Source organism: Nerophis ophidion, linkage group LG16 (genome assembly GCF_033978795.1).
Source record: "Nerophis ophidion isolate RoL-2023_Sa linkage group LG16, RoL_Noph_v1.0, whole genome shotgun sequence".
Classification (NCBI taxonomy): Eukaryota; Metazoa; Chordata; class Actinopteri; order Syngnathiformes; family Syngnathidae; genus Nerophis; species Nerophis ophidion.
In genome coordinates, this window is record NC_084626.1 from 44,888,549 (window position 1) to 44,916,113 (window position 27,565).

General features: G+C 39.0%; 1 protein-coding gene and 1 long non-coding RNA gene across 5 annotated transcripts in view; one reads left to right on the forward strand and one right to left on the reverse strand.

The window, feature by feature from the left end:
- The window catches only part of tacc1 (transforming, acidic coiled-coil containing protein 1), an 84,963-nt gene that overhangs the window by 51,000 nt on the left and 6,398 nt on the right, over positions 1–27,565 (forward strand). For 3 of the 4 annotated variants that reach the window (XM_061875291.1, XM_061875289.1, XM_061875288.1), the window contains exons 2-8: positions 2,537–2,634; positions 9,475–11,305; positions 17,527–17,584; positions 20,579–20,741; positions 26,103–26,167; positions 26,595–26,708; positions 26,801–26,877. In XM_061875291.1, the coding sequence (XP_061731275.1) occupies positions 2,537–2,634; positions 9,475–11,305; positions 17,527–17,584; positions 20,579–20,741; positions 26,103–26,167; positions 26,595–26,708; positions 26,801–26,877 (2,406 nt within the window). The remainder of the gene's footprint in view (positions 1–2,536; positions 2,635–9,474; positions 11,306–17,526; positions 17,585–20,578; positions 20,742–26,102; positions 26,168–26,594; positions 26,709–26,800; positions 26,878–27,565) is intronic. The other variant, XM_061875290.1, reaches the window with a different exon arrangement.
- The window catches only part of LOC133535451 (uncharacterized), a 9,216-nt gene continuing 698 nt past the window's right edge, over positions 19,048–27,565 (reverse strand). The window contains exons 1-3 of the long non-coding RNA XR_009802226.1: positions 26,574–27,565; positions 19,951–20,046; positions 19,048–19,401 (exon numbers count right to left, since the gene is read on the reverse strand). The exon at positions 26,574–27,565 is cut by the window's right edge and continues 698 nt beyond it. This is a non-coding gene — a long non-coding RNA (uncharacterized LOC133535451). The remainder of the gene's footprint in view (positions 19,402–19,950; positions 20,047–26,573) is intronic.

Sequence of the window (27,565 nt, forward strand, 5' to 3'; positions counted from 1 at the left end):
AACACATTATTTAATTTAGCCCAGCACATTATTAATCGTGGTCTGCCAAGTCATTAAATGTGACCCATTATGTTACTTAATGTGGCCCAGCACAATATTCATTGTGGTCTGGCAAGTCATTAAATGTGGCCCATTATGTTATTTTAATGTGGCCCAGCACATTATTTAAAGTGGGCCAGAACATTATTCATTGTGGTTTGCCAAATCATTAAATGTGGCCCAACACATTATTTAATTTAGCCCAGCACATTATTAATTGTGGTCTGCCAAGTCATTAAATGTGGCCCATTACGTTATTTAATGTGGGCCAGCACATTATTTAATGTGCCCGAGCATATTATTCAATGTAGCCCATTATGTTATTTAACGTGACCCAGCACATTATTTAATGTGGTCTGCCAAGTCAATAAATGTGGCCCATTATGTTATTTAGTTGGCCCATCATATTATTTAATGCGCCCCAGCATATTATTCAATGTAGCCCATTATGTTATTTAAGGTGGCCCAGCCTATTATTCATTGTGGTCTGCCAAGTAATTAAATGTGGCCTATAATGTTATTTAATTTGGCCCAGCACATTATTTAATGCGCCCCAGCATATTATTCAATGTAGCCCATTATGTTATTTAATGTGGCCCAGCCTATTATTCATTGTGGTCTGCCAAGTCATTAAATGTGGCCTATAATGTTATGTAATGTGGCCCAGCACATTATTTAATGCGCCCCAGCATATTATTCAATGTCACCCATTATGTTATTTAATTTGGCCCAGCACATTATTCATTGTGGTCTGCCAAGTCATTAAATGTGTCCAATCATGTTATTTAATTTGGCCCAGCACATTATTAAATGTCCCCAGCATATTATTCAATGTCGCCCATTATGTTATTTAATGTGCCCCAGCATATTATTCAATGTGGTCTGCCACATCATTCATTGTGGCCCAGCACATTATTCAATGTGGTATGCGTCATTATTTAATGTCGCCCATTATTGTATTTAATGTAGCCCAGCACATTATTGAATGTGGTCCACCATGTCATTTAATGTGGCCCATTATGTTATTGTATGTGGCCCAGCACATTATTCAATATGGTCTCCCACATCATTTAGCACCTCTTAAGGCCCAAGCTGTTTGTTTACATGTTTTTTTTCTATTTGCTATTTAGGCTTATTGTACCATAATTAGAATAAAAACTAAGAATCATCTTTTGATATGATGTACTTAGTCCATAAGTACACAAACGTGTACTTCATGCTAATTCTTATTTTTACACTTTTTTTCCTCAAATTCCATTGTATGTTATACTCTTCTGACACCACCAGATGGTAATATTAGTGTCCACATATGTGGCCATGAGACCCCAATTCAGTAGTGTACACAATTTTGGAAATAAGAGCTAAAAGGTGCTGTCCACGCATGTGGCCACTAAACTTTTAGAGCAGGGGTGTCCAAACTTTTTCCAAATCAAAGCAAGCGGGTGGCCATTTTCATAATTTTTTATTTTAAAAACCAATACAATATATGTATAAAAAAATATACATTTAGGCCTCCACTCAGTTATGATTCCGGGGACCCCAAAGGGTTTTGGTCAAAAAAATATAAAAAATGTGTCATTTTTCAGTATTATTATTTTTATTATTATGCAAGTTTTAAATCTCTAGATCAACATTAGACAAAAAAAATGGAAAAAAACACAAAATATGCAATATTTTCACACAATAACTTTTTTAGGTGGAATATTTGAGATGATATAATAATTGTAGCCTTAATTTTGGATTTTGATTCATTATTTTTTGAGCAACGACACTTAAAAACAAATCACACTAAAATTATTGTTGTGTCCTACTCATTAAAGTGTTAAAAAATAAATAATATAAAAAATTTTTTACTTTTAGCACAATAATCTCGAGATCAACTTCAGATATATCCGTCAATTTGAAGTTTTATTGTTGTTTATGTTTTGTTTGTTTTAGGCCCTTCTTTTAAAAAAATCAGCTCAGTTTTTTATATGGCAAAACACCAAATATGTAACATTTTCTCCCCCAAAAAAATCTCCAAGGTGAATATTTAATGTGACGTAATTGAAGCCTTGAATATGTCAATAATTCAAAATGACATCGATTTTGATTCATTTTTTTTTTTTTAAAGAAAGAAACAGCCTGCCTGGCAGCTTTGTGTTATTAAAGCATTGCAACATTTTCTTGTTACATTTCACCTGTTTGCTCTTTTATATCACTTTTTATGTTTTTCATTTTTTTCAATTGTATTTTTACAATTTGCCGTGGGGCCGTTAAATATGACCTGCGGGCGGCAAATAGCCCCCGGTCCTCACTTTGGACATCCCTGCTTTAGAGGGTTTGAATGTAGCTCATTACATTATTTAAAGTGGCCATTATGTTATTTAAATCATCAAAGAGATATTGTTCGTGAAGTCGAAAAATCGCAGTTTTTGTGTTGTACTGCAAGTGCAGTTTTGTCACTTGTTGTCATATTTGGGATGATTCTAAAGTGGTTTCCCTCCGGTTCCACCAGCTCGGACTCAGATGGTCACTTCGACACCCCCGAGGCAGCGACCCCCGTCCACGGCCCGTCCGCGGTCCCGGCGGAGCTGGAGAGAACCAACAAAAGAGGTGAGGTTCTAGAAGGGACTCTGCCAGTGCTTGTGAAGGAGTCCGTTTGTGGTCACCGGACATTTTTGGATGTCCCGTGTAGCTCCACGGTACACGAGTGGTGTGTAACTGGATCCACATGCAGGGTGAGGAATGTACCTGCCTCCCACATTCCATTGGGTGAGCACCTAAAGGTTGTTTTGTACAGTGGAGATGGATTTGGACTTTGCTGCCATGTCCACACGTCACAGAGTGTGGGAACGGCCTTGGCTCTGGAATTTGACAGCTTCAACAAAAGCTTCAGTTCACCGTTTTGTGTCGGCCCCTGGCAGGGTCAGGAGGAGGTGATGGGGGCCTGGGGGTCGGGGGGTGAGGCCCACCTTCATATAGCTGCCTTTTAAAGGGGAACTGCACCTTTTTTTTTGGCCTATAGTTTACGATCATTATGAGAGACAAGAAGATGAAAGGTTGGTTTTTTTTGCATTCTATATTGTAGTCCTTGGAACCAATCAATTCTACCTCTAAATCGTGTTAAAAATGCTTTCAAAAACAGACTAGGAACAGAAAAAATTGCAAAACAAACAGAACTAGCATGGGAGCTAGAAAGAACTAAAGCGCTAGCATGTGAGCCAGGGAACAAACAAAGAAAGCATAGCGCTGAAGCTAGCAAGTACAAAAAAACAGTTTTTACCACAATCGGGAATCAGCGTCGTCACCTGTTGCATGGAACAGAAACTACTAGGATGCGAGAGCGAATCGACAGAAAAGGCAGGCTTAAATAATGGTGGGAATCATGAGGCAGGTGCGCGTAAAAAACTAGCGGCAAGTGACACTAATGCGTGACTATGGCAACGGAAACAAACAGGAAGTGCCACCAGGAACTAAGGAAGACAAACACTAACAAGATGTGATACAAATCGGAACCAAAACCAGAATATGACATGAAATAGTCAACAATACTTCATTTACCTTGTGTAAGCTGTATAATACCCAAACTGTGACGGTTCGCTGGCATCGTGGTGATGCGGGTGCGTACTCTCATGATGCAGTCGGACTTGGACACAGCGTGAAGGTAAGACATGATGATTTGTTTACAAAAAGGAAACAGACTAGGAACAGAAAAACTTGCACAAGGCAAACAGAACTAGCATGGGAGCTAGAAAGAACTAAAAGCGCTAGCATGTGAGCTAGGGAACAAACAAAGAAAGCATAGCGCGGAAGCTAGCAAGTACAAAAAAACAGTTTTTACCACAATCGGGAATCGGACTAGGAACTAGGAACAGAAAAACTTGCACAAGGCGCTAAAGGCAAAACAAACAGAACCAGCATGGGAGCTAGAAAGAGCTAAAAGCGCTAGCATGTGAGCTAGGGAACAAACAAAGAAAGCATAGCGCGGAAGCTAGCAAGCACAAAAAAACAGTTTTTACCACAATCGGGAAGCAGCGTCGTCACCTGTTGCATGGAACAGAAACTACTAGGATGCGAGAGCGAATCGACAGAAAAGGCAGGCTTGAATAAAGGTGGTAATCATGAGGCAGGTGCGCGTGAAAAGCGAGCGGCAGGTGACACTAGTGCGTGACTATGGCAACGGAAACAAACGGGAAGTGCCACCAGGAACTAAGGAAGACAAACACTAACAAGATGTGATACAAAACGGAACCAAAACCAGAATATGACATGAAATAGTCAACAATACTTCATTTACCTTGTGTAAGCTGTATAATACCCAAACTGTGACGGTTCGCTAGCATCGTGGTGATGCAGGTGCGTATTCTCATGATGCAGTCGGACTTGGACACAGCGTGAAGGTAAGAAGTGATGATTTGTTTACAATAAGGAAACAGACTAGGAACAGAAAAACTTGCACAAGGCAAACAGAACTAGCATGGGAGCTAGAAAGAACTAAAAGCGCTAGCATGTGTGCTACGGAACAAACAAAGAAACCATAGCGCGGAAGCTAGCAAGTACAAAAAAACAGTTTTTACCACAATCGGGAATCAGCGTTGTCACCTGTTGCATGGAACAGAAACTACTAGGATGCGAGAGCGAATCGACAGAAAAGGCAGGCTTAAATAAAGGTGGTAATCGTGAGGCAGGTGCGCGTGAAAAGCAAGCGGCAGGTGACACTAATGCGTGACTATGGCAACGGAAACAAACCGGAAGTGCCACCAGGAACTAAGGAAGACAAACACTAACAAGATGTGATACAAAACGGAACCAAAACTAGAATATGACATGAAATAGTCAACAATATTTCATTTACCTTGTGTAAGCTGTATAATACCCAAACTGTGACGGTTCGCTGGCATCGTGGTGATGCAGGTGCGTACTCTCATGATGCAGTCGGACTTGGACACAGCGTGAAGGTAAGACATGATGATTTGTTTACAAAAAGGAAACAGACTAGGAACAGAAAAACTTGCACAAGGCAAACAGAACTAGCATGGGAGCTAGAAAGAACTAAAAGCGCTAGCATGTGAGCTAGGGAACAAACAAAGAAAGCATAGCGCGGAAGCTAGCAAGTACAAAAAAACAGTTTTTACCACAATCGGGAATCAGACTAGGAACTAGGAACAGAAAAACTTGCACAAGGCGCTAAAGGCAAAACAAACAGAACCAGCATGGGAGCTAGAAAGAGCTAAAAGCGCTAGCATGTGAGCTAGGGAACAAACAAAGAAAGCATAGCGCGGAAGCTAGCAAGTACAAAAAAACAGTTTTTACCACAATCGGGAAGCAGCGTTGTCACCTGTTGCATGGAACAGAAACTACTAGGATGCGAGAGCGAATCGACAGAAAAGGCAGGCTTAAATAAAGGTGGTAATCATGAGGCAGGTGCGCGTGAAAAGCGAGCGGCAGGTGACACTAGTGCGTGACTATGGCAACGGAAACAAACGGGAAGTGCCACCAGGAACTAAGGAAGACAAACACTAACAAGATGTGATACAAAACGGAACCAAAACCAGAATATGACATGAAATAGTCAACAATACTTCATTTACCTTGTGTAAGCTGAATAATACCCAAACTGTGACGGTTCGCTAGCATCGTGGTGATGCAGGTGCGTATTCTCATGATGCAGTCGGACTTGGACACAGCGTGAAGGTAAGAAGTGATGATTTGTTTACAATAAGGAAACAGACTAGGAACAGAAAAACTTGCACAAGGCAAACAGAACTAGCATGGGAGCTAGAAAGAACTAAAAGTGCTAGCATGTGTGCTACGGAATAAACAAAGAAACCATAGCGCGGAAGCTAGCAAGTACAAAAAAACAGTTTTTACCACAATCGGGAATCAGCGTCGTCACCTGTTGCATGGAACAGAAACTACTAGGATGCGAGAGCGAATCGACAGAAAAGGCAGGCTTAAATAAAGGTGGTAATCATGAGGCAGGTGCGCGTGAAAAGCAAGCGGCAGGTGACACTAATGCGTGACTATGGCAACGGAAACAAACCGGAAGTGCCACCAGGAACTAAGGAAGACGAACACTAACAAGATGTGATACAAAACGGAACCAAAACCAGAATATGACATGAAATAGTCAACAATACTTCATTTACCTTGTGTAAGCTGTATAATACCCAAACTGTGACGGTTCTCTGGCATCGTGGTGATGCAGGTGCGTACTCTCGTGATGCAGTCGGACTTGGACACAGTGTGAAGGTAAGAAATGATGATTTGTTTACAATAAGGAAACAGACTAGGAACAGAAAAACTTGCACAAGGTGCTAAAGGCAAAACAAACAGAACTAGCATGGGAGCTAGAAAGAACTAAAAGCGCTAGCATGTGAGCTAAGGAACAAACAAAGAAAGCATAGCGCGGAAGCTAGCGAGTACAAAAAAACAGTTTTTACCACAATCGGGAATCAGCGTCGTCACCTGTTGCATGGAACAGAAACTATTAGGATGCGAGAGCGAATCAACAGAAAAGGCAGGCTTAAACAAAGGTGGTAATCATGAGGCTGGTATGCGTGAAAAGCAAGCAGCAGGTGACACTAATGCGTGACTATGGCAACGGAAACAAACAAGAAGTGCCATCAGGAACTAAGGAAGACAAACACTAACAAGATGTGATACAAAACGGAACCAAAACCAGAATATGACATGAAATAGTCAACAATATTTCATTTACCTTGTGTAAGCTGTATAATACCCAAACTGTGACGGTTCGCTGGCATCGTGGTGATGCAGGTGCGTACTCTCATGATGCAGTCGGACTTGGACACAGCATGAAGGTAAGAAGTGATGATTTGTTTACAAAAAGGAAACAGACTAGGAACAGAAAAACTTGCACAAGGCAAACAGAACTAGCATGGGAGCTAGAAAGAACTAAAAGCGCTAGCATGTGAGCTAGCTAGGGAACAAACAAAGAAAGCATAGCGTGGAAGCTAGCAAGTACAAAAAAACAGTTTTTACCACAATCGGGAAGCAGCGTCGTCACCTGTTGCATGGAACAGAAACTACTAGGATGCGAGAGCAAATCGACAGAAAAGGCAGGCCTAAATAAAGGTGGTAATCATGAGGCAGGTGCGCGTAAAAAGCAAGCGGCAGGTGACACTAGTGCGTGACTATGGCAATGGAAACAAACAGGAAGTGCCACCAGGAACTAAGGAAGACAAACACTAACAAGATGTAATACAAAACAGAACCAAAACCAGAATATGACATGATCCGGGCAGCGGATCATGACACAAACTGTACAACATTGTTATTGTAAGAGTGAATACTGAGGAACTGCCTCGTGGTTAGTTGAGCAATAATCATGTACCAATGTTTACTTTTTACTCATTGGTTTTTATCTAGTGTGCACTTTGTCTGTTATTATTATTATTATTATTATTGGTTTTTGTCTAGTCTGCACTTTGTCTGTTATTATTATTATCATTATTATTATTATTATTATTGGCTTTTATCTAGTCTGCACTTAGTCTGTGTTATCATCATTATTATTATTATTGTTGTTTTTTTATCTAGTCTGCCTTTTGTGTTATTATTATATTATTATTATTATTATTATTATTATTATTATTGGCTTTTATCTAGTCTGCACTTTGTCTGTGTTATTATTATTATTATTATTATTGGCTTATATTTAGTCTGCACTTTGTCTGTGTAATTACTATTGTTATTATTATTATTATTATTGGCATTTATCCATTTGCACTTTGTCTGTGTTATTATTATTAATACTGGTTTTTATCTAGTCTGCACTTTGTCTGTTAATATTATAAATATTATTAGTATTATTGTTGTTATTATTATTATTATTGGTTTTTATCTAGTCTGCACTTTGTCTGTTAATATTATAAATATTATTAGTATTATTGTTGTTATTATTATTATTATTGGTTTTTATCTAGTCTGCACTTTGTCTGTTATTATTATTAATATTATTATCATTATTGTTGTTATTATTATTACTATTGGTTTTTATCTAGTCTGCACTTTGTCAGTGTTATTATTATTATTATCATTATTATTATTATTATTATTGGCTTTTATCTAGTCTGCACTTAGTCTGTGTTATTATTATTATTATTATTATTGGCTTTAATCTAGTCTGCACTTTGTCTGTGTTACTATTATTATTATTATTATTATTATTATTGGCGTACATTTAGTCTGCACTTTGTCTGTGATTTTATTACTATTGTTATTATTATTATTATTATTGGCATTTATCTATTTGCACTTTGTCTGTGTTATTATTATTATTATTATTGGTTTTTGTGTAGTCTGCACTTTGTCTGTTATTATTATTAATATTATTATTATTGTTGTTATTATTATTATTATTGTTTTTATCTAGTCTGCACTTTGTCTGTGTTATTATTATTATTATCATTATTATTATTATTATTATTGGCTTTTATCTAGTCTGCACTTAGTCTGTGTTATCATTATTATTATCAATATTATTATTGGCTTATATTTAGTCTGCACTTTGTGTTATTATTACTATTGTCATTATTATTATCATTATTATTGGCATTTATCTATTTGCACTTTGTCTGTGTTATTATTATTATTATTATTGTTGTTGTTTTTTTTTTTATCTAGTCTGCACTTTGTGTTATTATTTTTTATTATTATTGTTTTTGTCTAGTCTGCACTTTGTCTGTTATTATTATTAATATTATTATTATTGTTTTTATTATTATTATTGTTTTTTATCTAGTCTGCACTTTGTCTGTGTTATCATTATTATCATTATTTTTATCATTATTGTTGTTTTTTATCTAGTCTGCATTTTGTGTTATTATTATTAAATACATATACAACCGTAATTGTTTTTATTTGGTCGAAGTAAAATACTAATATTTTTATTCTGTAATAGCAACTCCCAGTTGAAAAAGGTTAATAACCCGAGCTCGCCACTGTTGGTCAGGACAATGACAATTACAATTTTATTTTGGAAAGGCTTAGTTGTCATCTCTGGATGATGCAAGTGCGTTCACGTGGATTAAGTTGGGAGGTGCACAAATATTTCCAAGTCCCGTCACTGCTGGTGAATCCAAGTCGGTGGAAACACAGGCTCTGCTGTCTCTTGGCAACATAATATTATGACAGGCCCACTAAAATATGTGGATGTGCAAGACTCCATCAAAACAGTCTGACTTCCTGCTCCACATATTGTTGTTTTTTTAACTTAGCTTTGTCGAATGCACTCGGTCGGTTTAAATGTCACAGCCTTCATCTCCCAGTGAGGCGTTACCATAGAAACAGCAGCAAGTTGCACTGTTACTTGCGCTCAGAGAACCAATCGGGTACCACACACGTCTGAGGTCTGATCTGATTGGAGAAACCCTGCATATGCGACGATTGTGTTTGTCTAACGCAAATATTTATTTATTTTGTGTCCAGATGTGGAGCAAGACCAGGACCTGATTGTCACAGCTCCATTTGTGGAGGATAACAGTTTGTTCTCCCGCAACATGGGTCAAGATGAGCCTGGGCAAGACCCACTGGACAAGACCACCAGTAGCCTAGAAGCACAGCAAAATGGCAACCTGTCAGAGCCCAAAGACTCTCAGCCAACCTTTGATTTATTCTTGGACAAAGTGGCAAAAAGTACAGTTCCAATGACAGAACCGCCTTGTGAAGAGGAACTGCTTCCAGAAGTGGCAAAAAGCACAGTTCCATTGACAGATCCACCTTATAAAGACCCAGTGGTTCCAGAAGTGTCAAAATACACAAATCTCTTGACAGAACCACCCTGTGAAGAGGCACTGGTTCCAAAAGTGGCAAAAAGCACAGTTCCGTTGGCAGATCCACCTTATAAAGACCCATCGGTTCCAGAAGTGTCAAAATACACAAATCTCTTGACAGAACCACCTTGTGAAGAGGCACTGGTTCCAGAAGAGGAAAAAAGCACAGTTCCATTGGCAGATCCACCTTACAAAGACCCATCGGTTCCAGAAGTGTTAAAGTACACAAATCTCTTGACGGAACCACCTTGTGAAGAGGCACTGGTTCCAAAAGTGGCAAAAAGCACAGTTCCATTGGCAGGTTCACCTTATGAAGACCCATTGGTTCCAGAGGTCTCAGAATGTACAGTTCCATCGACAGAACCACCACGTGAAGAGGCATTGGTTCCAGAAGTGGCACAATGCACAGAACCACTTTGTAAAACAATTGCTTTCTTGGAAAAAGACCCAAATCCGGATTTTGCTCCAGTTTTTTCCATTGTTCCTGCAATTGGTTCGATCCAACTCAGTCAAGCAGAACTCAACCCTGCTGGGAGTTTCCCAGAAGAGAAACCTCTTGTTGCTTCAGAAACACGAGGCAAAAGTGTAGTAAACCAGGCAGTTGGGTCCAGCTCAAAAACTAAAACACGCAAATCCAAACCGCCATCCTTGGCACTAAAGGACACATCCAGGGAGGAAGTACAACAATCAAACGAGGAGGAACAAGAACTTGTTCCCAAAGCTTCTTATAACTTTGACCCTGACCAGTTAGATGACTGCTTTAATCCTTTCACGAGTGGAGGATCCAAAATCCAGAACTCTCCACCACCATGCAGTACAATAGCCTTCCCAAGACTTGAGCCACTTGGTAGCGCTTTGTTGACCTGTGAGGACAGCGCGGCAGCAGCTTCAGCAGAGGAATCAACTTTGGGGGCAAAACCCATGATGCTGGAGTTTGTTGTGGATGAGGGCACAGTCAAAAAGCCACCGCCAAAGAAATTAGGAAACAGAAAGACAACCAGCAAACTCAAAAAGGAAGTAAAACCCAAAAAGCCAGAGACTTCCTGTGAACCTGCACCAGAAGCCGTCGTATCAGAACCAGTTCCAGACCCAGCATCTTTTCCTGAGCCAGCTTCAGAAACCCTTTTGCCAGTTTCAGACTCCATTGTGCCTCTAAACCTGGAAGACGTTCCCATTCCTCGCAAGGGAACATATAACTTTGACCCCTCTCAGTGGGACGACCCCGACTTCAACCCCTTCGGGAGCAACAGCAAGGTGGGCAGTTCCCCAGTCCTCCCCAGAGGCTCCTACACCTTCGACCCGGACACGTTGGACAACTCTGCGGACCCTTTCAAACCCTCTAAAACCCTGGGTAAGGAGGATCCGTCCAGTTCTTCCCCTCAGCCGGAGGAAAAACAGGAAGACGGAAGCAGAGGGAAAACAGACCAGCCGGCGGGGGTGAAGAAAGTTCGGCAAAGCACCAAGAAAAGCAAAGAAAGGACGGCCAAGTAAGTCTGCTGGTAAACTTCCCGCCATTGTTTTCTTCCCCTTTGAAGTTGGTTTAGAACAGAACCTCAAAAATGACGGAGCTTTCTCTCTCAGGCTAAAAGTATTGTTGACATGGTCCAGGGATGGGAGGAATAGCAAAGAACTCTTTGAACGCATGCCAAACCCTTAGCGCTGCATACTGGTCATTGGTGTGATTCCTCAGCGGTTATTTTTAGACTCTTCAAAGACTCTTGCATGTTTCTGTCTGCTTGCTTTGTTTACCATCAAAACCATCACTCTTATTTGCCTCTATCCATACATCCATCCATCCATTTTCTACCCCTTGTCCCGTTCGGGGACGCAGGGGGGTGCTGGAGCCTATCTCAGCTGCATTCGGGCGGACGGCGGGGTACACCCTGGACAAATCGCCCCCTCATCGCAGGGCCGACACAGATAGACAGACAACATTCACACACTACTTGCCTATTAACCTATCCCCAGGTGCATGTCTTTGGAAGTGGGAGGGGCCTATCCCCAGGTGCATGTCTTTGGAGGTGGGAGGGGCCTATCCCCAGGTGCATGTCTTTGGAGGTGGGAGGGGCCTATCCCCAGGTGCATGTCTTTGGAGGTGGGAGGGGCCTATCCCCAGGTGCATGTCTTTAGAGGTGTGAGGGTCCTATCCCCAGGTGCATGTCTTTGGAGGTGGGAGGGGGCTATCCCCAGGTGCATGTTTTTGGTGGTGGGAGGGGCCTATCCCCAGGTGCATGTCTTTAGAGGTGGGAGGGGCCTAACCCCAGGTGGATGTCTTTAGGAGTGGGAGGGGCCTATTCCCAGGTGCATGTCTTTGGTGGTGGGAGGGGCCTATCCCCAGGTGCATGTTTTTGGCGGTGGGAGGGGCCTATCCCCAGGTGCATGTCTTTAGAGGTGGGAGGGGCTTATCCCCAGGTGCATGTCTTTGGAGGTGGGAGGGGCCTATCCCCAGGTGCTTGTCTTTGGAGGTGGAAGGGGCCTATCCCCAGGTGCATGACTTTGGAGGTGGGAGGGGCCTATCCCCAGGTGCATGTCTTTTGCGGTGGAAGGGGCCTATCCCCAGGTGCATGTCTTTGGAGGTGGAAGGGGCCTATCCCCAGGTGGATGTCTTTGGGAGTGGGAGGGGCCTATCCCCAGGTGCATGTCTTTGGAGGTGGGAGGGGCCTATCCCCAGGTGCATGTCTTTGGAGGTGGGAGGTGCCTATCCCCAGGTGCATGTTTTTGGCGGTGGGAGGGGCCTATCCCCAGGTGCATGTCTTTGGAGGTGGAAGGGGCCTATCCCCAGGTGCATGTCTTTGGAGGTGGAAGGGGCCTATCCCCAGGTGGATGTCTTTGGAAGTGGGAGGGGCCTATCCCCAGGTGCATGTCTTTGGAGGTGGGAGGGGCCTATCCCCAGGTGCATGTCTTTGGAGGTGGAAGGGGCCTATCCCCAGGTGCATGTCTTTGGAGGTGGAAGGGGCCTATCCCCAGGTGGATGTCTTTGGGAGTGGGAGGGGCCTATCCCCAGGTGCATGTCTTTGGAGGTGGGAGGGGCCTATCCCCAGGTGCATGTCTTTGGAGGTGGGAGGGGCCTATCCCCAGGTGCATGTCTTTGGAGGTGGCAGGGGCCTACCCCCAGGTGCATGTTTTTGGCGGTGGGAGGGGCCTATCCCCAGGTGCATGTCTTTAGAGGTGGGAGGGGCTTATCCCCAGGTGCATGTCTTTGGAGGTGGGAGGGGCCTATCCCCAGGTGCTTGTCTTTGGAGGTAGGAGGAACCCGGAGTATCAATCAATCAATCAATGTTTATTTATATAGCCCTAAATCACAAGTGTCTCAAAGGGCTGCACAAGCCACAAGGACCTGCTCGGTTCAGATCCCACATCAGGGCAAGGAAAATCTCAACCCAATAGGATTACAATGAGAAATCTTGGAAAGGACCGCAGATGTTTACATGACGGCTTTAAAAAAAAAATCCGATAATTGGAGACCCGATAAAAGTGTTAAAAAAAGGTCACACATTTAAATAAACAGTATTTTTTTAATTTTAGCGCTTAAATCTCTAGATAAACTTCAGATATATCTGTTGATTGTAAGTTTTTATTATTATTATTATTGTAGTTGTTTTTTATGTCCTAATGTCAAATAACACTTGCCATAGTTTTTATATGGCAAACACAAAATATGCAAAAAATAATAATAATTAAAGGTGAAATTTGGGAAACTTGGTCAGTAATTCCTAACAACGTTGATTTTGATTCATTATTATTTTTTGACATGACAACTTTAAAAAAAAAAAAAAAATCGCTCTAAAATTATTGGGGACCCGATAAAAGCGTTAAAAAAAGGTCACACATTTAATTTTTTTTATTTTTTTTACTTTCAACGCTTAAAATCTCTAGATAAACTTCAGATCTATCTGTTGATTGTAAGTTTTTATTATTACTATTATTATTATTATTGTTGTTTTTTATGTCCTAATGTCAAATAACACTTAGTTTTCATATTGCAAACACAAAATATGCAAACAAATAATAATTCAAGGTGAAATTTGGCTTGGTCAATAATTAATAACAACATTGATTTTGATTCATTATTATTTTTTGACAAGACAAAAAAAAATCCCTCTAAAATTATTGCGGACCCGATAAAAGCGTTAAAAAAAGGTCACACGTTTTAAAAATATATATTTTTTTACTTTCAGCGCTTAAATCTCTAGATAAACTTCAGATCCATCCGTTGATTGTAAGTTTTTATTATTATTTTTTTGTTTGTTTGTTTTATGCCCTTATGTCAAATAACACTTAGTTTTTATATGGCAAACACAAAATATGCAAAAAGAAATAACAATTAGAGGTGAAATTTCTGAAACTGGGTCAATAATTTATAACAACGTTGATTTTGATTCATTATTATTTTTTATACATGACAGCTTTAAAAAAAAAATCCCTCTAAAATTATTGGAAACCCCAAAAAAAAAACTGTTAAAAAAGGTTACACATTTAAAATGGATAATTTTTTTACTTCCAGCGCTTAAATCTCTAGATAAACTTCAGATCTATCCGTTGATTGTAAGTTTTTATTATTATTATTATTGTTTGTTAAATGTCTTAATGTCAAATAACACTTAGTTTTTATATTGCAAACACAAAATATGCAAAAAGAAATAACAATTAAAGGTGACATTTCTGAAACTTGGTCAATAATTTAAGACAACGTTGATTTTGATTCATTATTATTTTTTATACATGACAGCTTTAAAAAAAAAATACCTCTAAAATTATTGGAACCCCCAAAAAAAGTGTTAAAAAAGGTTACACATTTAAAAAAAAAAAAAATTTCTAACTTTCAGCGCTTAAAATCTCCAGATAAACTTCAGATCTATCCGTTGATTGTAAGTTTTTATTATTTTTATTATTATTGTTTGTTAAATGTCTTAATGTCAAATAACACTTAGTTTTTTATATGGCAAACACAAAATATGCAAAAATAAAAAAACAATTAAAGGTGAAATTTCTGAAACAAGACAAAAAAAAATCCCTCTAAAATTATTGCGGACCCGATAAAAGCGTTAAAAAAAGGTCACACGTTTTAAAAATATATATTTTTTTACTTTCAGCCTTTAAATCTCTAGATAAACTTCAGATCCATCCGTTGATTGTAAGTTTTTATTATTATTTTTTTGTTTGTTTGTTTTATGCCCTTATGTCAAATAACACTTAGTTTTTATATGGCAAACACAAAATATGCAAAAAGAAATAACAATTAGAGGTGAAATTTCTGAAACTGGGTCAATAATTTATAACAACGTTGATTTTGATTCATTATTATTTTTTTATGCATGACAGCTTTGAAAAAAAATCCCTCTAAAATGATTGGAAACCCAAAAAAAAGTGTTAAAAAAGGTTACACATTTAAAATGGATCATTTTTTACTTTCAGCGCTTAAATCTTTAGATAAACTTCAGATCTATCCGTTAAATGTAAGTTTTTTATTATTATTATTATTGTTTGTTAAATGTCTTAATGTCAAATAACACTTAGTTTTTATATGGCAAACACAAAATATGCAAAAAGAAATAACAATTAAAGGTGAAATTTCTGAAACTTGGTCAATAATTTATAACAACGTTGATTTTGATTCCTTATTATTTTTTATACATGACAGCTTTAAAAAAAAATCCCTCTAAAATTATTGGAAACCCCAAAAAAAAGTGTTAAAATAGGTTACACATTTAAAAAAAAATGTGTTTTTTAACTTTCAGCGCTTAAATCTCTAGATAAACTTCGGATCTATTTGTTGATTTAAAGTTTTTATTATTATTATTATTGTTTGTTAAATGTCTTAATGTCAAATAACACTTTGTTTTTTATATGGCAAACACAAAATATGCAAAAAGAAACAACAATTAAAGGTGAAATTTCTGAAACTTGGTCAACAATTTATAACAACGTTGATTTTGATTCATTATTATTTTTCATACATGACAGCTTTAAAAAAAAATCCCTCTAAAATTATTGGAAACCCCCAAAAAAGTGTTAAAAAAGGTTACACTTTTAAAATGGATAATTTTTTACTTTCAGCGCTTAAATCTTTAGATAAACTTCAGATCTATCCGTTGATTGTAAGTTTTTATTATTATTATTATTGTTTGTTAAATGTCTTAATGTCAAATAACACTTAGTTTTTATATGGCAAACACAAAATATGCAAAAAGAAATAACAATTAAAGGTGAAATTTCTGAAACTTGGTCAATAATTTATAACAACGTTGATTTTGATTCATTATTATTTTTTATACATGACAGCTTTAAAAAAAATCCCTCTAAAATTATTGGAAACCCCAAAAAAAGTGTTAAAAAAGGTTACACATTTAAAAAAAAAAAATTTTTCTAACTTTCAGCGCTTAAAATCTCCAGATAAACTTCAGATCTATCCGTTGATTGTAAGTTTTTATTATTTTTATTATTATTGTTTGTTAAATGTCTTAATGTCAAATAACACTTAGTTTTTAAATGGCAAACACAAAATATGCAAAAATAAAAAACAATTAAAGGTGAAATTTCTGAAACTTGGTCAATAATTTATAACAATGTTGATTTTGATTCATTATTATTTTTTTATGCATGACAGCTTTAAAAAAAAATCCCTCTAAAATGATTGGAAACCCAAAAAAAAGTGTTAAAAAAGGTTACACATTTAAAATGGATCATTTTTTACTTTCAGCGCTTAAATCTTTAGATAAACTTCAGATCTATCCGTTAAATGTAAGTTTTTATTATTATTATTATTGTTTGTTAAATGTCTTAATGTCAAATAACACTTAGTTTTTATATGGCAAACACAAAATATGCAAAAAGAAATAACAATTATAGGTGAAATTTCTGAAACTTGGTCAATAATTTATAACAACGTTGATTTTGATTCATTATTATTTTTTATACATGACAGCTTTAAAAAAAAAATCCCTCTAAAATTATTGGAAACCCCCCAAAAAAGTGTTAAAAAAGGTTACACATTTAAAAAAAAAATTTTTTTTCTAACTTTCAGCGCTTAAAATTTCCAGATAAACTTCAGATCTATCTGTTGATTGTAAGTTTTTATTATTATTATTATTATTATTGTTGTTGTTTATGTCCTAATGTCAAATAACACTTAGTTTTTATATTGCAAACACAAAATATGCAAACAAATAATAATTAAAAGGTGAAATTTGACTTCGTCAATAGTTAATAACAACATTGATTTTGATTCATTATTATTTTTTGACATGACAGCTTTAAAAAAAAAAAAATCCCACTAAAATTATTGCGGACCCAATAAAAGCCTTAAAAAAGGTTCCGCATTTAAAATGGATAATTTTTTACTTTCAGCGCTTAAATCTCTAGATAAACTTCAAATCTATCCGTTAAATGTAAGTTTTTATTACAATTATATTTCTTTGTTTATTTTATGTCCTAAAGTTAAATAACACTTAATCGCAACAATATGCAACAACAAAAAAATAATTAAAGGTGAAATTTGGGATGTGAATTGGATCCTTGGTCAATAATTCATAACAACCTTGATTTTGATTCATTATTATTTTTTGACATATATAAGGAAAAAAACGCTTTGTGTTATTAGAGTCAAAATTGCACATTTTTCTCGTTACATTTGCTCTTTTATTCCACTTTTTGGTGATAATATTTTGGACACCCTTGATCTAAACCCTGTGTGGTTTTTGTTTCCCAGGAAGACCTGCAAAGTTGACCAGCATGATGATGATCGCCAGTCCCAGACGTGCCAGCAGGTAATTTGATGACTTGTTGCTGTGCTTATGGCTCTCACTTACTGCAGTGGCGCTAGCCGCACCACCGTCTCTATTATTTAGCAGCTGTCCAACCTGTAAACACGCTCAAAGAATAGGAAATGTTTGAAACTGAATACGTGTTTTGGAGCCAGAGATGCTGGTCCTGGCTTTGGGTACTAGAAAACCAACTTCCCCACAAAGGAAGGATTGTCCAAACGGGGTTTAATTAACATTTTAAAAGGACTTGCTGATGGTGGATCAACTCGTGGTTGATGCTGAAGAGAATTAAAAGCACATGTTGATGTATTTCCTACCAACATATGGCACACATTTAACTCCTCGTGTCCAAGAATATAAATAATTAGAGCATTTTTAATGCAGATTCAGTGCATCCGCAGGGCCTTGAAAAGTCTTAAATCCAACAAAGTCTAAAATTCTCCTAAAATCTCATAAAAGGTCTTAAACCTCATGTAATGTTCATATTGTTGTTACTCAGCCAGTGTTTGTGGGTGTGATGGACCCCTTGCATTTTGTGGCTTCTAATGCCTCACAATTAAACATTTTTATGTTAAAATACCGAACAGATGTTTACCTTATCCCAATAAACATCTACTAATATTAAATGGGTTGTACTTGTATAGCGCTTTTCTACCTTCAAGGTACTCAAAGCGCTTTGACATTACTTCCACATTTACCCATTCACACACACATTCACACACTGATGGAGGGAGCTGCCATGCAAGGCGCCAACCAGCACCCATCAGGAGCAAGGGTGAAGTGTCTTGCTCAGGACACAACGGACGTGACGAGGTTGGTACTAGGTGGGATTTGAACCAGAGACCCTCGGGTTGCGCACGGCCACTCTCCCACTGCGCCACGCCGTCCCCTATTAAAAGAAATAAAGCAAAAAATGCTAGCATGCAAAAGTTCTCACAAGTATGCTTCTAGCACAGACTACACGTTTTTAAATCCAAACGTACAAAATTATTTAAAAAAACATACAAAATTATTAAAATATGAATGAAATAAATAAATAAATGAATACAAATAAAAAAATATGTCGTCGCTGTTCTCATTATTCAATCATTTAGTTATTTAAAATTAAAATTGATTAAAAGTAAAATCAAAATTTAAATGAAAAATTATTAAAAATAAAAAAATATTAATTACTATTATAATTATTTAGACAATTAATTATTTAAAATTAAAATAAAAATTTAAAAAAAAAATCACTAATATCATTATTTAGACATTTAGTTATTTAAAATTAAAATTAATTAAAAGTAAAATCAAAATTTAAATGAAAAAGTATTAAAAATAAATAAATATTAATTACTATTATAATTATTTAGACAATTAATTATTTAAAATTTAAATTAAAAAATTAAAAAAAAATCACTAATATCATTATTTAGACATTTAATTATTTAAAATTAAAATTAAAAAAAAAAAATCAACAACAAAAAAAAATCACCATTATCATAATTTAGACATTTATCATAATTTAGACATTTAATTATTTAAAATTAAAATTACAATAAAAAATAAAAAAAATCATTAAAAAAAAACGCAAGTGTCAAACGTTAGCATGCTCATATAAGAGAATCTGGCAAAAAATAACGACTGCTTGCTTGGCAGCAGGCCTACTCGGTGGCCTAAAGTGTTGCAAGTTCAAACCCCGGCCGAGTCATACCAAAGACTATAAAAATGGGAGCCATTACCTCCCTGCTTGGCACTCAGCATCAAGGGTTGGAATTGGGGGTTATATTCCAAACAATCATTCCTGGGCGTGGCCACCGCTGCTGCTCACTGCTCCCCTACAAAATTCACATACAAAATTATTAAAATATAAATGAAATAAATACAAATAAAAAAATATGTCATCACCATTCTCATTATTTAATAATTTAGTTATTTTAAATTAATTAAAAGTAAAATCGAAATTTAAATAAAAAAATATTAAAAATTAAAAAATAATAATCACTATTATTATTTAGACATTTAATTATTTAAAATAAAAATTAAAAAAAATTACAAATAAAAAAAATCACTATTATCATTATTTAAACATTTAATTATTTAAAATTAAAATTTGAATCAAAATAAAATAAAAATTTAAATTAAAAAAATCACTATTATCATAATTTAGACATTTGATTATTTAAAATTAAAATTAAAATAAATTAAAAAAAACTAAAAAAAAAAACGCAAGCTTCATACATTAGCATGCTCATGTAAGAGAATCTGGCAAAAAATAACGGCCGCTTGCTTGGCAGCAGGCCTACTCGGTGACCTAGTGGTTAGAAAGTTGCGAGTTCAAATCCCGGCCGAGTCATACCAAAGACTATAAAAATGGGAGCCATTACCTCCCTGCTTGGCACTCAGCATCAAGGGTTGGAATTGGGGGTTATATTCCAAGCAATAATTCCTGGGCGTGGCCACCGCTGCTGCTCACTGCTCCCCTACAAAATTAACATACACAATTATTCAAATATACATTTAAAAAAATATATATTTAATCACTACTATCATTATCTAATCATTTATTTATTTTAAATTAAAATTAACATTAATTAACATTTTAATTAAAACGAACTATTATTTTTTTTTAAATCATCACTATAATCATTATTTAATCATTTAATATTTAAAAGTAAAATTAATTAAAATCACAATTAAAATTAATTAAAATTAAAATAAAAAAATGTTAAAAAAAAAATATTACAAAAAATATTTAATCACTATTATCATTATTTAATCATTTTATCATTTGAAATTAAAATCTAAATTATAATTAAAATTATAATAAAAAAATATAAAAAATAATTTAAAAAAACGCAAGCATCAAACGTAAGCATGCTAATAAAGGAACAAGGGTGATGGGTCAAATGCAGAGGACAAATTTCCCCACACTTAGTGTGTGTGTGACAATAATTGGTATTTTAACTTTAAGTAAAAGGATTTAATTGTGGTAATTGACTCTGCTTTGCCAAGGAAGAGGAGGTTCAGAGCCCGGAGATCTCACAGCGAGTTCACCACGCCACTGACGAGGAGAAGCTGGCGTCCACGGGCATCGTGGGTCAGACCGCAGACCACCACCAGCCCAGAGGGGAGCCGGACCATGCCAACAAGAAGCCAATCATGCCCATCGAAGATGGTATTTTCTTTTCTGACACTACAATAATATCAAGTTCAAATAATTAAAAAGCAAAAAGTCCCATTTCAATTCCATATTTATTATTGTTTTGTTATGTTTTCATTGCCTGATTTACTCATTTAAGTCTGATTTGACTTCCGTTTTCATGAATACAGCATACAGGATGTATCAACAACACCCGGAATACTGGGAGCTGAAGACGCAAATGTGATTTATCAACACTCACCACCGTTGTGGGAGCACTATTTAGCATATGATTTAGCAGGTGTGGGACAAGAAATACACCAAATATTAGACAAATTGTCTATTCAGCAACATCCTTTTATAATTTGGTCGCGGCCGGATGAGTTAAGGGGCTGAATGAAACCAATTCAATTAATGCGTTTAAGTGTCAATTGACTTTTTTATTAGCAAGCGGTGATTTACAGATTGTAGCTTAGTTGCTAATTTACATCTGCAACCACTTGCCAAAGAAAATGTGTTATATAACTTGTCTATAATAGCCACCTGTCTATAGTGGCCACCTGTCTTTAGTGGCCACCTGTCTATAGTGGCCACCTGTCTATAGTGGCCACCTGTCTATAGTGGCCACCTGTCTTTAGTGGCCACCTGTCTATAGTAGCCACCTGTCTTTAGTGGCCATCCGTCTTTAGTGGTCACCTGTCTATAGTGGCCACCTGTCTTTAGTGGCCACCTGTCTATAGTAGCCACCTGTCTTTAGTGGGCATCCGTCTTTAGTGGTCACCTGTCTATAGTGGCCACCTGTCTTTAGTGGCCATCTGTCTTTAGTGGCCATCTGTCTTTAGTGGCCATCTGTCTTTAGTGGCCATCTGTCTTTAGTGGCCATCCGTCTTTAGTGGCCACCTGTCTATAGTGGCCACCTGTCTTTAGTGGCCATCTGTCTTTAGTGGCCATCTGTCTTTAGTTGCCATCTGTCTTTAGTGGCCACCTGTCTATAGTGGCCACCTGTCTTTAGTGGCCATCTGTCTATAGTAGCCACCTGTCTTTAGTGGCCATCTGTCTTTAGTGGCCATCTGTCTTTAGTTGCCATCTGTCTTTAGTGGCCACCTGTCTATAGTGGCCACCTGTCTTTAGTGGCCATCTGTCTATAGTAGCCACCTGTCAATAGTGGCCATCTGTCTATAGTAACCACCTGTCTATAGCAGCCACCTGTCTATAGTAGCCACCTGTCTATAGTGGCCACCTGTCTATAGTAGCCATCTGTCTATAGTAGCCACCTGTCAATAGTGGCCATCTGTCTATAGTAGCCACCTGTCTTAAGTGGCCATCTGTCTATAGTAGCCACCTGTCTTTAGTAGCCATCTGTCTATAGTGGCCACCTGTCTATAGTAGCCACCTGTCTATAATGGTCACCTGTCTATAGTAGCCACCTGTCTTTAGTGGCCATCTGTCTATAGTAGCCACCTGTCTATAGTAGCCACCTGTCTATAGTAGCCACCTGTCTTTAGTGGCCATCTGTCTGTAGTAGCCACCTGTCTTTAGTGGCCATCTGTCTATAGTAGCCACTTGTCTTTAGTGGCCATCTGTCTATAGTGGCCATCTGTCTATAGTAGCCACCTGTCTTTAGAGGCCATCTGTCTATAGTAGCCACCTGTCTATAGTAGCCATCTGTCTATAGTGGCCACCTGTCTATCGTAGCCACCTGTCTATAATGGTCACCTGTCTATATTAGCCACCTGTCTTTAGTGGCCATCTGTCCATAGTAGCCACCTGTCTATAGTGGCCACCTGTCTATAATAGTCACCTGTCTATAATGGCCACCTGTCTTTAGTGGCCACCTGTCTATAGTAGCCACCTGTATATAGTAGCCACCTGCCTATAATGGTCACCTGTCTATAATGGTCACCTGTCTATAGTGGCCACCTGTCTATAATGGCCACCTGTCTATAGTGGCCACCTGTCTATAGTGGCCACCTGTCTACAGTGGCCACCTGTCTACAGTGGCCACCTGTCTTTAGTGGCCACCTGTCTATAATGGCCACCTGTCTATAGTGGTCACCTGTCTATAATGGTCACCTGTCTACTGTGGCCACCTGTCTACACTTGCCACCTGTATATAGTGGCCACCTATCTATACTTGACACCTGTCTATAATAGCCACCTGTCTATAATGGTCACCTGTCTATAATGGCCACCTGTCTATAGTGGCCACCTGTCTATAGTAGCCACCTGTCTATAGTAGCCACCTGTCTTTAGTGGCCATCTGTCTATAGTAGCCACCTGTCTATAGTGGCCACCTGTCTACAGTGGCCACCTGTCTTTAGTGGCCATCTGTCTATAGTAGCCACCTGTCTATAGTGGCCACCTGTCTATAATGGCCACCTGTCTATAGTGGTCACCTGTCTATAATGGTCACCTGTCTACAGTGGCCACCTGTCTACACTTGCCACCTGTATATAGTAGCCACCTGTCTATAGTAGCCACCTGTCTATAGTAGCCACCTGTCTATAATGGTCACCTGTCTATAATGGTCACCTGTCTATAATGGCCACCTGTCTTTAGTGGCCACCTGTCTACAGTGGCCATCTGTCTTTAGTGGCCATCTGTCTATAGTAGCCACCTGTCTATAGTGGCCACCTGTCTATAGTGGCCACCTGTCTATAGTGGTCACCTGTCTATAATGGTCACCTGTCTACAGTGGCCACCTGTCTACACTTGCCACCTGTATATAGTAGACACCTGTCTATAGTAACCACCTGTCTATAGTAGCCACCTGTCTATAATGGTCACCTGTCTATAATGGTCACCTGTCTATAATGGCCACCTGTCTTTAGTGGCCACCTGTCTGTCTATAATGGTCACCTGTCTTTAGTGGCCATCTGTCTATAGTAGCCACCTGTCTATAGTGGCCGTCTGTCCATAGTGGCCACCTGTCTATAGTAGCCACCTGTCTATAATGGTCACCTGCCTATAGTAGCCACCTGTCTTTAGTGGCCATCTGTCTATAGTAGCCACCTGTCTATAGTGGCCGTCTGTCCATAGTGGCCACCTGTCTATAGTAGCCACCTGTCTATAATGGTCACCTGCCTATAGTAGCCACCTGTCTATAGTAGCCACCTGTCTTTAGTGGCCATCTGTCTATAGTAGCCACCTGTTTATAGTAGCCACCTGTCTATAGTAGCCACCTGTCTTAAGTGGCCATCTGTCTATAGTAGCCACCTGTCTTTAGTGGCCATCTGTCTATAGTGGCCACATGTCTATAGTAGCCACCTGTCTATAATGGTCACCTGTCTATAGTAGCCACCTGTCTATAGTAGCCACCTGTCTATAGTAGTCACCTGTCTTTAGTGGCCATCTGTCTATAGTAGCCACCTGTCTTTAGTGGCCATCTGTCTATAGTAGCCACCTGTCTTTAGTGGCCATCTGTCTATAGTAGCCACTTGTCTTTAGTGGCTTTCTGTCTATAGTAGCCACCTGTCTTTAGTGGCCATCTGTCTATAGTAGCCACCTGTCTTTAGTGGCCACCTGTCTATAGTAGCCACTTGTCTTTAGTGGCCATCTGTCTATAGTGGCCATCTGTCTATAGTAGCCACCTGTCTTTAGAGGCCATCTGTCTATAGTAGCCACCTGTCTATAGTAGCCATCTGTCTATAGTGGCCACCTGTCTATAGTAGCCCCCTGTCTATAGTAGCCATCTGTCTATAGTAGCCACCTGTCTATAGTGGCCACCTGTCTATAATAGTCACCTGTCTATATTAGCCACCTGTCTTTAGTGGCCATCTGTCTATAGTAGCCACCTGTCTATAGTAGCCATCTGTCTATAGTGGCCACCTGTCTATAGTAGCCACCTGTCTATAGTAGCCATCTGTCTATAGTAGCCACCTGTCTATAGTGGCCACCTGTCTATAATAGTCACCTGTCTATATTAGCCACCTGTCTTTAGTGGCCATCCGTCTATAGTAGCCACCTGTCTATAGTGGCCACCTGTCTATAATAGTCACCTGTCTATAATGGCCACCTGTCTTTAGTGGCCACCTGTCTATAGTAGCCACCTGTATATAGTAGCCACCTGCCTATAATGGTCACCTGTCTATAGTGGCCACCTGTCTATAATGGCCACCTGTCTATAGTGGCCACTTGTCTATAGTAGCCACCTGTCTTTAGTGGCCATCTGTCTATAGTAGCCACCTGTCTTTAGTGGCCATCTGTCTATAGTAGCCACCTGTCTATAGTGGCCACCTGTCTACAGTGGCCACCTGTCTACAGTGGCCACCTGTCTTTAGTGGCCACCTGTCTATAATGGCCACCTGTCTATAGTGGTCACCTGTCTATAATGGTCACCTGTCTACAGTGGCCACCTGTCTACACTTGCCACCTGTATATAGTGGCCACCTATCTATACTTGACACCTGTCTATAATAGCCACCTGTCTATAATGGTCACCTGTCTATAATGGCCACCTGTCTATAGTGGCCACCTGTCTATAGTAGCCACCTGTCTTTAGTGGCCATCTGTCTATAGTAGCCACCTGTCTATAGTGGCCACCTGTCTACAGTGGCCACCTGTCTTTAGTGGCCATCTGTTTATAGTAGCCACCTGTCTATAGTGGCCACCTGTCTATAATGGCCACCTGTCTATAGTGGTCACCTGTCTATAATGGTCACCTGTCTACAGTGGCCACCTGTCTATACTTGCCACCTGTATATAGTGGCCACCTATCTATACTTGACACCTGTCTATAATAGCCACCTGTCTATAATGGTCACCTGTCTATAATGGCCACCTGTCTATAGTGGCCACCTGTCTATAGTAGCCACCTGTCTTTAGTGGCCATCTGTCTTTAGTGGCCATCTGTCTATAGTAGCCACCTGTCTATAGTGGCCACCTGTCTACAGTGGCCACCTGTCTTTAGTGGCCATCTGTCTATAGTAGTCACCTGTCTATAGTGGCCACCTGTCTATAATGGCCACCTGTCTATAGTGGTCACCTGTCTATAATGGTCACCTGTCTACAGTGGCCACCTGTCTACACTTGCCACCTGTATATAGTGGCCACCTATCTATACTTGACACCTGTCTATAATAGCCACCTGTCTATAATGGTCACCTGTCTATAATGGCCACCTATCTATACTTGACACCTGTCTATAATGGTCACCTGTCTATAATGGTCACCTGTCTATACTTGACACCTGTATATAGTGGCCACCAGTCTATGGTGGTCACTTGCCACAGAAAATGTGTTATCTACCTTGTCTATAGTGGATCGGTGGATGGGATCCAACTTAGGGTTTTGATCGGTGGATTAGATCAAATTTAGGGTTTTGATCGGTGGATGACATCCAACTTAGGCTTGGTAGTCGCCACTTTTCCTTCAATCTTGTTTTGTTCCCCCACAAAGATGAGGAGACCAAGAAGGTCCACTGCGAGGAGCAGAAGAACACGAGTGCTTCCAAAGAAGATGTAGTAAGTCAGCTCTCTTCATCTTGTGTGACTTTTATGTTTAGTTTGGAATCTCTGGAGGGAAACACACACAAGTCCATCATTTCACCTCAGACAGTATTGATTAATCATGATTTGAATACGCTTATGCCTTATTTCAACTGTGCTTTCAAACTAGAGCCTCTTTTATATCCTGCAAATTGTAAACATGGCACCTGTGCCTTTTACACAGAACTTTAGTCAAGCAGAGTATTGCCAACACTCTGCCTGAAGATGGTGAACATCTGCAGAAAAATACCTTTTTTGAAAGATTTGAAGTTAAAAATGTACATAATTGATGCAGAGTTGCATGTTTAGTCCAATGAGGCCCACAGTCTCTGCTACCTTGCATTTATAAACGGCGGTCTGAGGCCAAATGGATAATATTCACGTGTTTTTGGACGTTCCACAGTGTGAGACATGCGAGGATGTGACCAGTGCCATCGACACAGAGGTTGTGTCTGCAGACAAAGTCCCCCAGAGCGAGATGGACAAAGCTGCAGTGCTCGCTCTCATCAGAGATGAGGTAGGCGACTCCCTCTGGAGGAAATATCCACAAACATATCATCCCTTTCCAGCCCGGTCTCCCATCTTCGTGCCCTTTCTTCTCATCCTCAGATCATCGCTAAAGAGGTGGAGGTCGACGAGTGGAAGACAAAGTACGAGCAGAGCCGAGCTGAGGTTCTGGAGATGAGGTGGGAAGCAAAGATCTGGTGATGTAGACCGGTGGGCAAAAGTTTACGTACAATTGTAAAGAACATCACGTCATGGCTGTCTTGAGTTTTCACTCATTTGTACAACTCTTATTTTTTTGTGATGAAGTAATTGCAGCACATACTTGTTGGTCACTAAAAACATTCATGAAGTTTGCTTCTTTTATTCATTTGTTTGTCTTGTCTTTGTGATCATGTTCTGTTTGTTTAATTAGGGTCCGCAGGCCCATTGCAAAAGGACTCCTGTGGGGGTCCGCAGGCCCATTGCAAAAGGACTCCACAGGAGTCATTTTGCAATGGGCCAAGGACCCTATTGAAACTGTAACGTTTTATAATTAGGGTCCGCCCTGCCCATGGCAAAGGACTCCTGGGCCAAGGACTCTATTGAAACTGTAACGTTTTATTATTAGGGTCCGCCCTGCCTATGGCAAAGGACTCCTGGGCCAAGGACCCTATTGAAACTGTAACGTTTTATTATTAGGGTCCGCCCTGCCCATGGCAAAGGACTCCACAGGAGTCCTTTGGAGGTGGGAGGGGCCTATCCCCAAGTGCATGTCTTTGGAGAAGGGAGGGGCCTATCCCCAGGTGCATGTCTTTGGAGAAGGGAGGGGCCTATCTCCAGGTGCATGTCTTTGGAGAAGGGAGGGGCCTAACCCCAGGTGCATGTCTT